The following is a 14,386-nucleotide window of genomic DNA, read 5'->3' on the forward strand; positions in this document are numbered from 1 at the left end:
CTTATATGACTTTCTTTTTTTTAATTCTAATATGAAATTTTTTTCCTTTTTCTTATTGAAGTATACTTGATTTACAAAGTTGTATTAGTTTAGGTGTACAGCATTTAGGTGTACAGCAAAGTGATTCAGTAATACACATAGACACACACACACACACACCTTTTCAGATCCTTCCCATTACAGGTTATTACAAGATATTGAATACTTCCCTGTGCTGTACAGTAGGTCATTGTTGTTTATCTATTTTACATAGAGTAGTCTGTATATAAAAACTCTATTTTCTTGGTTTTATTTTACAGAAGATGACAAAAGCATAAAGAAATATCTTAATGTTGATCATTAAGATTCTTTAATCGAGTGAAAAGTATATCCGCATGTTTTATTTTGAAATGAGAATTAAAACATTATTTTCCCCGACTTTTCTTCCTGTCCACTGTTCTTTAGTGCTAAGTATGATATGAAAATACAAATAGAAGAAAATGATACCATGGTTCTCTCCCTTGGGAACCATTCATAAAGAGTCAAATTTATTTATGAGTGACATGGCATAAAGTCTGGGATTCACTTCAAAATAATCTGGGAAGTAGTAGGAAAGAGTGGGTGGGGATACAGATGAAACAAGACTGGCTTTGGGTGATAATTACTGAAACTGGGTGATAAGTACAAGCCAAGTTCATTATACTCTTCTCTTCACTGTGCTATACATGCCATTTTCTGTAATAAAGAAGTTTTTTTAAAAAGGCGAACTGACAACAACTGGCTGGCTTTCCTTTCAATACAAGTAATTATTTGTCTGCTAGATTTCACGTTCCATCAGGACAGGGACTAGAACTATCTATGGTATATTCCCAGTGCCTAGTATAGTGCCTACACGAAGGGTAAGCACACAGAAAATGCTTGGTAAATGAACACAAGGGGTTAATGATGTGGCCTCTTGAAAAGCAAAAGAGATAAAACTTTCTTCTGTCTTCTGTTTATCTGACACAATTGTGCTTCAAAGATGGTTTTCTGTTCTCTCTTTCTGGGGTTGATTAGAACCAAGATAAGGATCAACTTCATCTTTAACCGTCCAGTATAAAGCCCCACAGAAGGCAGTTAAGCACTCCGTAGAAAAATTCCACGTGGAGGTAACTCAGGGTTCCTCCTCCTGACAGGGCAGGTTTGAGCTCCAGTTAGGGCAATCACAGAGCCCCTAGTCAACGCAGGTTCCTATTCCTTACTTCTCCCCTCCTTCTACCGTACACAGAAAGGTGCTCTGGGGATGCTGAGGCAATGTTTTTCAGCCCAAAGAGGATAACTAGATTCATTTTGTTTTTTTAAGATGATCTCACCTGAGCTAAATAAAAGACTGCCAGCCATACAAAGAAGAGAATTTCCATAGCAGGCTTAAAATAGAAACATGCATAAATAATTTATTTTTTTAAAAAAATCAAATGAGAATAATACCTGAAAAATGTGTGATGCTCTACACAGACTTTCCATAATTTCTTAGCTGCTCGGTAACTGGGAAGTTTGAATCCAATGGTACTTTCATACTGTTCTTGCTACAAATACACAAACATGGAACATAAAGTATTATTCAACTACAGTGATACAGGACCAGAGAAATGAACTGCAGAAGAGGTCATTGTGAATAAAAAGAATGTTATAGTCTACTAAGGACATAAAATAACATTTGAAGTTTTCCCCTACTTACCAAAAAAAATTTACTCACTGAGGGTGGCTTTTTCTACAGCAGGGAAGCCAGGGAATGCATCTTTTATTATTTATGTATCTTATTCTGTTCAGAAACACATACATATATATGCTGGACATTTTTCTGAGACATAATTAAGTCACCTTTTGGTTGTCCAGACACTGCTCTTCCTTAGCCACCGTCTGCGGTTAGGATATTAGGCTACTCAACAATCAGGGAATGGGACAGGGATGTTTCCTCCAATCAACCAATATTATTATACAATCATTTTTTTGTATCAGAAGCTAAAGATTTTGGCTCAAACCAGATTCTTGAATTATTAAATGTCTTTTTTCCCTTTGATTGATCATTAATTTATCTAGATCCCTCTTTGGCTGAAGCAAACCATATCCTGCCAGGACTACTAGGAACACTAGTCCTGCCTGTCTCTTGCCTCTTTGTTTCTGCCTTAAGCATACTTTATAAAATGAAAGGAAGCTGACATTTACTTCTGGTGCCTATTATTGCCAATACACCATGCTTAAATAGTATCATCCAAACGTTTACACATGAAGAAACTGAGACCAGATAAATTACTTGCTTAGTCTCACAGCTCTTAAGTGGCAGAACCAGAATTTGATGGTTTCCACTACACCATGCTACTTCTAAATCATCTACTGTAGTCATAATAATGTACTTCTCAAAATCCACTTGTTGCTCCTCGTTTGGCTTCTTAAGAATTCTGGTTTTTCAGTATATATATATATTTTATATATATATATATAATATATATATATAATATGGTTGACATTTAAGGAAACCAAGGAATTTCCATTATTTTTATTAATAATGGAAATATATGTATATTATATATATATATTTGTTTTTTTTACTGTCTTCCCACATTAAAATGTAAGATTATTGAGGGATGGACTATTCTATTCACCGTTCCTAGTCCCCAGAATAGTACCTGGCACAAAGAAAGGCTTTAATAAATATTTGTTGACTGAATGACTCTTGGATTTGAAACTCTTTGAGGGAAGACACTGATCCCTTTGTGCTAGGCAGAGGTAAATAATCACAGTATTAAATAAGCACTTCAATGATAAAATTCAAGATTTTAAGGCTGCACATTCAGTATTTCCATGCTCGAATAGTCATCTTTCACCAGCAGATGGTGATATAGACACAGAAAAGTCACTTTACATTAGTATGATGCTTTCCTGTTTAGAGCTTTTACAGTTCTCATCTCATTTGATCTTCAAATCAACATTGACAGAGGAGGTATTATCCCTCTTGAATGATAAGGAAGCTGAGTCTTAGATTTGTCAAGAATCTTCTACTTAGTATGTGGCAGAACTCCTAGAACTTTTTAAAAATTTTTATTCCTGCTTAATTTTCTGCAATACCATGATGGTTCTTTAATATAAAAGTTAAATTTGGCCAGTATTAGTATATCCTAAAAATTGCCCACTAACTGATAACTCAGTTATCTGTACAAAGTTGAACATCCATCTCTATTAAAAATCTAGAACTTGACCCAAAAACACATTCCCAGTAACTACTAGAACCTACAAAATGTAAATAAATTTAATTATATGAGGTAAGTGATTGGTGGTGCAAAATAACCCCACAACTAAAAAATCTCATGCTACTTTATTTAAAAATATTTTCCATCCAGCTTTTACCTGGAGTAAACAAGGAACAAGTTTATTAATACAAGTTTCACTTTGGGCCATGGTAAATTTACTTACATGAAGAGAAATGTCCAGAAAACCAGTAGTAAGGAAGAGAAGAAGCATCGTGGGAATGATTAATTTAGAAACCAGAACATCAGCACCCAAATTGTTAGCTATAGAGAGCCCTCTTAGATGATATAACAAGGAAAACAGGAATGAAGAGATGTCTTAGACATGGTCTGTGTTTGATTCAGAAGGAAAGAAGCACAAATTCTGTACCTCTCCAGGCCGAATCTTGATGAAAAAGCTGCTACGTTTGTAAGAAATCTTCAACACTTTGGGCCAAGGAAAGCGGTTGATTCTCAGCTTATCTTTGTAAACCAGAAGGCCACTAGAGCAGACACCTAGGATGATATCCACTCCCTCCAAGTCCTGAAAAAGAAAAGTGTTAGTATTTCAGTCTTGAGCAAACTGCTCAACACTGTTGACTATTATTAGACAATCTGAAGATATCAACAACAAAAAACAGCTGCAAAGTATACAAGAAAAATAAAGCTTAACCTAACAACTAGAACTGATGGAACTATTTGGTCTATGTAAAAATATTGTTACTATACCAGATTTTTTTAAAAAATCAGTGTTATTACCTATCGCAAATATCTTTAAAATGTCCAAATCATACTCAGTAATTCTATTTCCATAATCTGTTCCAAGGAAATAATTCAAATTACAGAAAAAGTGTTATATATGAAAATATTCAGGTTATTTTAAGAGTGAAAAACTGGATATAACCTAAGTATCCAAGCATTACGGTTAAATTATTGTCCATCCATATAGTGAAATACAGTGTGGCCATTAAAACAGTTACATACAATTTAGGAGATAAACGGGGAAATAACTATGTTTAATGTTAAATGAAATAAAGCAGGATAAAACTGCACATACAATTTGATCCCAATAATATAAACAATATACACAGAAGAAAGATGAATATACCAAAATGTTAGTAATGGCATTCTTTAGGTGGTATGATCATGAGCAATTTTTTTATTTTTTCTATATTTTCCAATTATAATAAACGTGTATTAACGTTAGAAAACATTTAAACATCAAAAAACTAACACCTGTATGTAAAAAATTTGAATACAGAACTGTGTGAATTAAAAAGTAAAACTCCACTCCTCTCCTCCCACACTTTTTAACAGTAACCAGTAATAATTTGGTAATTTCCAGGTATCCTGTTTTCTAGACACATACAGATATGTGGATAATACATACACACATATATGTAAATATATTAATATATATCACCTTTACAATCAAGAAAAAATTATAAACCATTCCTTGATGGTAGATATTATATCTAAATCATTTTTGTATCACCCCAAATACTGTTATTGACAACATGCTCATTAGGTGTTTACACTGAGTTTGCTACCTGCCTACATTATTATCTTAATTTATTATGGCAAATATTATTAAATTCTTTGCTTTGGATTTATAAAAATCTTGATTTATGTAGGTTGATAAAGAATTTCAAGGTATTTTAGTAACAATATACACTAGGCTTAAACCTTCAACAATTACCATCAATTATTTCATTCATTATTAGTGACTGAAGAAACACCTGCTTTTCTTTTGTCCAAAAAACATGGACATGCACACATCTTACCCACTGAAGGAATCAACTGCTACAAGGAATAACACAGCAACCACCACCACCCCGCAAAGCCACTGTGAAATGTCACTGGGTTTACACCTCATTCATCTACCTTCACAACACTCCTCCCATAAAACTGAGCCTCTGCAGCCTCTAAAAAGGCTTTTACTAATCCAAAAAGAGACCGTAATTTACTTTTACCCTGTCTGACTGTGTATGAAAATCGTAGGGTAAGCATTCATATTCTCATTTTGGAGAACTGGAGCTCTCACAGTTCTGAAACACTCAAACCTATCATTATCATAATTAGCAAATAATTACTACAGTATCTGCATGTCCTATACATGTATGTTAAGTCCCCAGACCACAGGACTTCTGGAGGCCAGGGCTCAGGGCCATGCATACTACCAAATCTATGTGCAGAATTACGATTCTTGTTATTCTATGATAAAGTGATTATCCCTTCAAAAATTGTAAGTATAGGAGTTGACTCTATTCCTTATAAACTCAGTATGAGAGAACTCAGATTTTTATAATTACTGATGTTAGGTATACTAAGTTATAAATACCTTCCTCAAGTCAAAAAGCTTTATTTACATGCCTCTTTATTTTGTTTTATTATTTTTTTTGATGGAGGTACTCGGGATTGAATCCAGAATCTTGTGCATAATAAGATGCACTCTACTGCTGAGCTATATACACCCTGCCCAACATGCCTTTTTATTAAAGAAAAAATTTTTAATTAAATATATAATATTAATCATCTTTATCTGTAATTCAAGAAAGATAAATTTCACTTGAGTTAATTTCTACAGATGACTATCCAGATAAGTAATCAAAACCCAGAGTTGTGTGCTTTAGACTACTCCTTTTCCCAAAATGAATATGGAGACACATATTAGTGCCTACATGTGTTATGGACAAGCACAATAGAGAGAAGAAATTATATTCAGTTTCAATTCGATGACTATGTAACTGAGAATTTCCCAGAAGATTCCCTCTTAAGTTTTTAAAGCCTGTGGGTACAACTACATCTCTCTCTTAACTATATGTTTTGGAGAAACAATTTACTTTACAAAATTTGGGAAAGAAACATGCTGCCTGACTCCTCACCCATTAGTGATAAACTGAACTGATACCAGCCTCCAGCAGAAATTGGAAGGCAAAACCTAACAATTTCTGTTCTGGAAATACATCTGATCTGATCTTCCTACCATCGTTTTAGAGATTCACAGAGGTTACAGTATCCAGCCCAAAACAATCCAGAGCAACATCTTATGAAAAATCACTAACAAGCAATGAAATTTTAACAGCATTAATAGAAACTAAATAAGGAAGAAACTTCAGATATCAGATATTCAGGTTGGGAGAAGCTTGAAAGGTAATTTAATTTCAATCACCCACCAAATGTTTGAATGTTCTTTTCTAAATTCCTACCAAGTGATTATTCTGCCTACCCTGGGATATCTCTAGTGACAGAGAACTCAGTACCTTCTGAGGTAGCCCATCCCATCTTTGAATAGCTCTGACTATTAGGTAATTTGTCCAACTGAGCTGACAGTTTTCCCCTGCAGTTTCCATTTTACCAGCTCTAGTTTTATATCTTGGAGGCATAGCAAAACCTCTACTTCACATAACAATCCTGTAAATCCATGAAGACTCATATTATGTCTCCCCTAAACTTTTCCTGCTGTGGGCTAAGTACCTCTGTTCCTTTGCCTGCTTCTCATTGGACATGGTTTTGATTCCTCTCATCAAGCCTCTTAGTTAAGAATTTCCAAGTGTATCTCAGATCATTCCTTGAGCCCTTTCCCTCACAAACTCCTCAACCTTCCCAATCATTTCAGCAGCTGAAGATGAGAGAAGTCAAGTGACATTCCTTAAGTAACCACTGTTAGGCTGTGTTAGGCAGATCTAGGATGAAAGCTCTCAAGTTTCCAATTCCCCAACCCAGTGGTTCTCAAATGAGCCATTGTCATTCCTCCAATGTGCATTAGTATCAACTGAAGAGCTTGTTACAACAAATTGCTCGGCTCCACCGACAAGAGTTTCTGGTTCACTAAGTCTAGGTTGGGACCTGAGATGTGCATTTCTAACAAGTTCCTAGACGATGCTAAATGCTAGTTTAGAGACCACACTTTAAGAACCACTACCTTAGGCCAATGATTCTCAAATTCAAGCATAAAGGAGAATCATTTGGGATACTCATTAACTCTGGAGATTCAATCTCTCCTCCAAAGTAATTCAGTAAATCTGGAAGGAGTTCAGGAATCTGCATATTTAATAAACTCCCCAGGTGATTCTCACATAGTGATATTGGCTATGAAACATGTCTCGCTATCATGCTGTATTTTCAAATGTATCTGCACTTTAGGAAATTATCATTTCTTTTGTTCTCAGTGCTCTATCTTTTGATCCTTACAGTTGCTTAGATATGAAACTTCATTCTGATGGTGGAACTGCAAAGGGGCCATTCAATTTATACACTTAATATACTTGACTGATTCAACTGATAGACTTAAAATTCTAACAAGAACTACTCTCTCTTCGGAATGTTTTCTAATATGCCAGAGAAAGTTTGGTCAGAAGTATTATATGTCACAGGTCTGATACATGCATATTAATAAAGGCCAAAGTTGCCATTACCTTTGCTTTATGAAGGTCAACGCCATACATAGACAGCTTTTTGGCATTCTCAAGAAATTCCAGGTCAGCCTGAGCTGGAGTCATGGACCTTTAATACAAGAAAAATAAAAAATTATTTCAGTGTCACAGGGTCTACATTTACAATAATAACATCTGTATATTAATTGTACTTTATATAAACACATAATCACATATACTAATATGTATGTAGATATATTTCATAGTCCTGAAAGTAAAATATTATGGAAAAGGGCTCTTATCACTTCTTGTGCTAAATAGTTGAAATATGCCTTAGAAAAAGAGATCTTGGAGAAACAAAAAGTCATCAAAAAGCTATGAGAAAAAAAATTTTTTTAATCCTACTAAACAATTTCTTTAAAGCTGCCTCATCCACCATCAGTTCTACCCCTCCCTCTCCGTTCGTAGCCCTTTTCTCCAACACACATAAACTCCTCCCACTAATTTATCTTGCCAAGGAGGTGACCAAATTAAATCATCTGAGGGCATGGTACAATTTACAATATCCTCTTAGCTGCCTTTTCCTCTCCATACCGCTGAATTAAGTTATTATGGAAATTAAACAGGAGGACAGCTGAAGTTGCTTAACTGGGGACTCATAATGGGGGCACGACTGATGAAAAGAAAATTTCTAGTAGCAGATGGTGTCCTGCCCACTGATCTTAACAAAATAAATTGGTTAATAGAGGCATGTAGATAATAGGGCTGTTTTCTCTATTATTAAGATGTCTTCATTACTAGGCATATAATGAATTAAATTTGTTTGAAAACAATCAGCCTTGCTGTCTAAACACTCACTGTGACAGTCTTTCCTTTGCCTTTATAAGTTTCTTCTCTTTTGAGAAGTGCTCATGAGCTGTTATGTTGAGATTTGAAGAAAGAGATATTAACCTAGTGCTGCAAAATTCAGACCAATCAAATAGAGCTTCATAGTAACAGTAATGCAGTCACCCTCCCTCCTCCAAAAAAACCATGTAAATGCCTGTTTCCCATAAGACTGCCTTAAGCTATAAGAAGCAGCAGTGGCCTATTGGTTTAACAAGAGAAAATCTCTTCCAAACCCATCTGTCTTTACCCTCATTAAAAAGAACAAAGGGTTCCTTGGAATAACAACCTTTCTCTCCACCAAAAAAATCTCAGGAGGGAAACTGCAGATTTGTTAATGACTCAGCCTCCCTGAAAAAACTTTCTTTTCACAAGCGCTAAACCATCACACCTGAATTTTAGTTATTAATATATCTGAAATTGAACACACAAAAAAAGGAGAATGGGAAAGTTAACACATATGCAAGTCTTATATTCAAGTCATTAAAAACATCTCAGGAAAGTTTTGTAAATTTTTTTTTCTCACATAGATTATATACTTTTCTGGTTAAGATTACTCCCAGTCATCTTATGGTTAAATTTTTTGTCGCTGTTGTTAGTACTATTGATGGCTTCAATTTTAGGATTTGAAGCTGGAACAGAGCTTGAAGATTATAGAGTTCAACACTTTCATTTTGCCGATGAACAAAATGGCCTGGAGTGATCACAGAGGGTCATGGGCAAGTTACGACTCTTAGTTTAAGGCACTACGCTTTAACCAGAACCCAAGTCACATCACAGGAGCTGGAATCCTGGCTCCTGCACTTAAAAGTGGTGACCTAGTGTCTCCTCAATCTCCTAACTATAAAGTAAGAACCATAATAATGCCTACTTCCCGAGACTAATATAGGCAATGATTTCTTCTTTTGTCTTTGCTTAATGAATGTGACTAGCAGGATAAAATGAGATAATGGTTGTGAAACTGCTTTGTAAAATATAGATGTTTATTATTATTGCACCCTTAGGTTTCTGATGGTACAGAGGTACATCATATGCAGCTCATAAAAGAGAAATAATTTTAATCACTTGAGTTTGAGGACAAGTTTCAAAACATCAAATGAAGCAATCATGATGAAATCTTCCCCATAATCACTTTTCCAACTCTAAGCACATTTATAGGGTCAATCAATTTGAATACAGATTTAAATTTCAAACCATGTAGTTAAACGCTTTCTAAGTAAGCATGCTTTAAAATTATATTAAGGGCAGGTAGTAAGAGATCTTTAACTTTAAAACTATGACTTTCCTTGTTAGTTGAAAATAATACTTACATTGGAGTTTTGGGTGATGCTTTGCATTTAACTTTTTTTATATAATTAAAAAAAATTTGAAACACAGTTAAAAGTTACAGACAGTACAAACAATTTTTTCCTGAACCATCTGGAGTAAATTGTCAACCTGATGACCCATTACTCCCAAGTACTCTGGTGTGTAATTCCTACAAACGAGGACATTTTTCCACATAATCTCAACACAACTGTGAAAACAAGTAAGTAAATAGTAATACGTTACTGCCATTAATCCTCAGACCCCATTCAAGTTTAGCCAGCTGTTTCCAAAATGTTCTATATGGCAAAAGAATTCAGTTTAGCATCCTAAATTTCATTTAGTCCATGTCTCCTTAGTCCTTTTCAGTCTGGAACAGTTCCTTCATCTTTCTTTCACTTTCATAATCTTAAACTTTTGAAGATTACAGGCAAGTTAGTCTATAGAAGCCCCACAATTTGGGCCTGTCTGATGTTTCTCTATAGGTCGACCCTGTAAGTTATGCATCTTTGACAGGAATATTACAGAAGTGACCCTGTGTTCAGGTGAAATGTGATTTCAGTTGGTCTCTTCATGGTGATGTTCCTTTTAACCGCTGATGTCTGCCAGGCTTCTCTTCTGTGAAATTCCTCTTTACCTCTTTGTAATTAATAAATATTTTGTGGGAATGTATTTTGAAACTTTTTCAAAATCCTATTCCTTGTCAAACTTTCAATTTATTCACTCATTTATATCAGTATGGATTCTCATTTTATTCAATGTAATATAATCGATTATTTTCTCTATTTATTTTAGTGCTTAAAATGTCCCAGATTTATTCAATGGGAAACTCTCTAAGCTGCATTGTGTCCTTCTGGCCATTTCCCATCATTTTTTGAGCACCTCCTTCTGGCACAATGTAGAGTTAACAGTATGAGTATGCATGTACGTGTTATGTGCATGTGTGTGTGTGTGCACGCAACTACTTACATCCCTATCTATCTAGATAATTATTTCAGGAAGCTTTTTCTGACTATAAAAATCATATACATTCATTGTATAAAATTTGGAAAATATTAAGAGCATAGGAAAAAAAAGAAGAAAATCTCTCGTAATTCTACCACCCACAGATACCTGTGCATATAAATACAAACATATATTTTATAAATTTAAATCACAAACTAAACTTAAATTATTTTCAACTTAACATTTTAAAGATCATGGTTTTTCCCAAATTTTCCAAGACTCTTGAAAGTAGTAACAAACTAACTGGGAAGAGATTAGATACCTCTAAACCATTAGGAGTAGAGTCTTGAATTTATTCAGTACTACCTAATGATTTACTACTTGAAATTACTGCAGCTCATATAAGTACCCAACCAGAGCTTTGGCACTGGTTAACTTTTGCTTATTAAAAAGAGAAGCTATAACAAAGTTTCCCTGTATTTTGAGCAAGTGGGGTCAGGTACAGAGCCATTGAATGAGTTCCAGTGTTACGTGACAGCCTTTTAATAATATTTGTTGCATCTCCTAATTAGGACTGTGGTTTCATATAATTAAGTGGGGAACAACTGACAGCTTTACATCCCTTCCTAGTACCCATAAACGGAGGACAATTAATTCTAAACCTTGATTTGCTTTAAACTTAGTGTTAATTATAGCCTCACAGTCTCAGTCTAGGCAAAGGGTTCCATGTACATAGTCTGTCTTCTATTTATTGGAGGAACAGGATGGTGTTTGCTTATACTTTTCAATGCATAGTAAAATGCTTCTGCCTAAGCATAAGTTTCTCTGGATTAGTTAAAATGCCACATTGTTGGACATAATTAAAATTTCTAATTGGCTTTCTGTTTGTGAGTGTTGTCAATCTTTCCAAAAGGAGTAAGTAAATTCCAAGATGACAGACCTCTAAATTTTCTAGTCATGGAGATCTATTATTGTTCAATTTCTATCCATATATCTGACAGAACATCAACTGGACCATATCCATCTGTCCTCTAAGATCGTTTCACCTAATTGGGTTTAAACTCTGTTAAGTTCCAAAGAGTGGTTCTCTAAGTCCAGACTCACATTCATCACTTGTAAAATGGAATAAGAATTATTATTATTCCTATCAAAAATTTGATCTCTCACTATATATTCATTATTGTGCTAAAAGCACCTTATATTTTCCAATTTAACAATCCCCAAATTCACGTTATACTCTTGTTTTCAAATGGAAAAAACTAAAGCTTAGAGAGCTTAAGTAACTTACTAAAAGTCATAAAGTTAATAAGGAATGGAGTCTGAATTCAAAATAAAACAGGCTGATTCCTGAGCAAAATGCTTTTTTGTCTTACTGCCTAACTCAGTGGTTCTCAAATTTTTTGACCTCAGGATCCCTTCACTCTCGTAATAATTATCGAGGACTCCAAAGAACTTTTTCTTTAAATGTAGGTTATTTCTATCAATATTTACTGTATTAGAAATTAAAACTAATAAAAATTAATTATTCATTAAATATTTAAAGGATAACAATAAACAAATCATATTCTAGCATAAGTAACTTTTTGTGTGAAAAATTATAGTATTCTCACAAAATAGAGTTAAAAAGTGACATTGTTTTACATGTTTACAAATTTTTAAAATGTCTAGCTTAGAAGACAGCTGAATTCTCCTAACTGCTTCTGCATTCAATCTGTTGCAACATTTTTATTCAGTTGTAGTATGTGAAGAAAAGTGACCTCACACAGATACGTAGTTGGAAAACAAAGAACTGACGGTTAAAGATATTCTTCTTTGATACTATACCAAAACTCTACAATGGCAGTTTCTTAAAAGTTAATTGCAATGTGAAATCTGAAAACATATCAATGAACTTTTTGTACCGTGTTACATTAAAATCCATTGGTCTGTCTTGCATTTTCAATGGAACTTTGATACCTATGCATGATTTTGTAACATGCATTTCGCATCTGAAAAGTATTGGTTGACTGAGTCATAAGTCTTCCAAATGTTGACACACTTCATTGTATAATAATATTTTTTTAAAAAGTCACATTCATTAAAATCATCACCAACTTCACCAGAAAAGTCTATTAAGTATTTGGAACCTGTGAAGCTCATGGTGGCAAATACAAGTTTTCCAAAATTCTAATTTTCACTTGAAAGCTTGAATTTTGTCATTAGCAACAAATACTGTCAATTGCTTAATAACCCTAAAAGGACTGGCTCATTTCATTTTTGAGAAAATGTATGCCAAATAATCAAGTCTGAATAATCATAGTTAGTCATTTTTCAAGTAAAAGCAGTATTCTATCAAAAAAGTGACTAATTCAGCTCACAACTCAAAACAATTACACAAGTGCTTTTCCTCAAGACAATGGTCATACCTCAGTATGCAGTAGAAGGGCTCTCTGTGTACTTCCTATGTAATCACACAGAATCTTAAACAGAAATGTATTTAAGATTTAAGAAAATCAGTGCTTTTTACTGCTTCATCATGAAAAATTTTAAGTGAACTGGCAAGTTAAACATACATTTTTTTAATTTTCAACTGCAACTTAAAAAATAAAAGTGCATATTGATAAAGAACACAAGGACTAGTAATAAAGTTTGGTGCCACTGCCTTGTTTTTGCTCCATTCATTTCAACACAGTGAGAAAAGCAAATAACATCTAAGTATTATTATGAAAATAATTTAGACCTCATAGATCCCTTGAAAGAATCTTGAAGACTACCAGCGGTCTATAAAACACCCTTTGAAAAGAGCTGACCTAATTCAAAGGGTGGTTATAAAGAGTAAGTGTGATATTGTATATAAAGTGCTTAGCATAATTTCTGGCACTTAGTAATAATACACAATAACTAGCTGCTTATAATATTATGATGATTATGTAACAATGCTATAAAGGAGAGTCAAGTATTTCATGAGATTTAGACTATATAAAGTTCTCCCAAACCTTAGATTCTATTATGATCAAATAACTGTTAAAAGAATCATTAGAGACAGACTTAAGGTATCAATTATAATCTGACACCACTATTTTTTGCTGTTTGGTTCCACAGCATTAGTAAAATACTTTTTTTAAACCATTTTATTGATTGCTCAATGATTATACTACTAGTAATAAAAATTATTTTTAAATTACTAGAAAAAAAACTCCTCTACAGTCCTGACATTCCAACAAGCCCAATTATTTTGATTGTCTATTTCCATTCTTACTTTTGTATGTATATATGTGGTGTGACTATATATTTTATGTATATAAATATATAAATTTCTAGAATTATAATCAGAATATAAATAAATGTATTAAAAACATATTTAAGGGGGGTAGGTATAGCTGAGTGGTAGAGCACAGGCTTAGCATGCACGAGGATCTGGGTTCAATCCCCAGTATCTCCAAAAAACAAAACAGAACAAAAAAACCTCTTGAATCACTATGCTGTACAACAGAAATTAACACAACATTGTAAACTGATTATACTTCCATTTTTAAAAAATGTATTTAAGGACAATATCCTTAAGTTACAATCATCAACTAGTTGAAAGTGGTATACTAGTGGTCTTAGATGTCAGTGCATTGGAATATATATGCCCAAACTTGAAAAGCAAAC

At 33.8% G+C, this 14,386-nt stretch overlaps 1 protein-coding gene across 24 annotated transcripts in view; it reads right to left on the reverse strand.

Annotated features, from left to right (window-relative positions):
- Positions 1–14,386, reverse strand: part of EPB41 (erythrocyte membrane protein band 4.1) — a 167,088-nt gene that overhangs the window by 53,575 nt on the left and 99,127 nt on the right. For all 24 annotated transcript variants that reach the window (XM_064493856.1, XM_064493847.1, XM_064493849.1 and 21 more), the window contains 3 exons: positions 7,661–7,748; positions 3,634–3,786; positions 1,447–1,544 (listed from right to left, as the gene is read on the reverse strand). In XM_064493856.1, the coding sequence (XP_064349926.1) occupies positions 1,447–1,544; positions 3,634–3,786; positions 7,661–7,748 (339 nt within the window). The remainder of the gene's footprint in view (positions 1–1,446; positions 1,545–3,633; positions 3,787–7,660; positions 7,749–14,386) is intronic.

The sequence above is a fragment of the Camelus dromedarius genome, chromosome 14, assembly GCF_036321535.1.
Source record: "Camelus dromedarius isolate mCamDro1 chromosome 14, mCamDro1.pat, whole genome shotgun sequence".
Lineage (NCBI taxonomy): Eukaryota > Metazoa > Chordata > Mammalia > Artiodactyla > Camelidae > Camelus > Camelus dromedarius.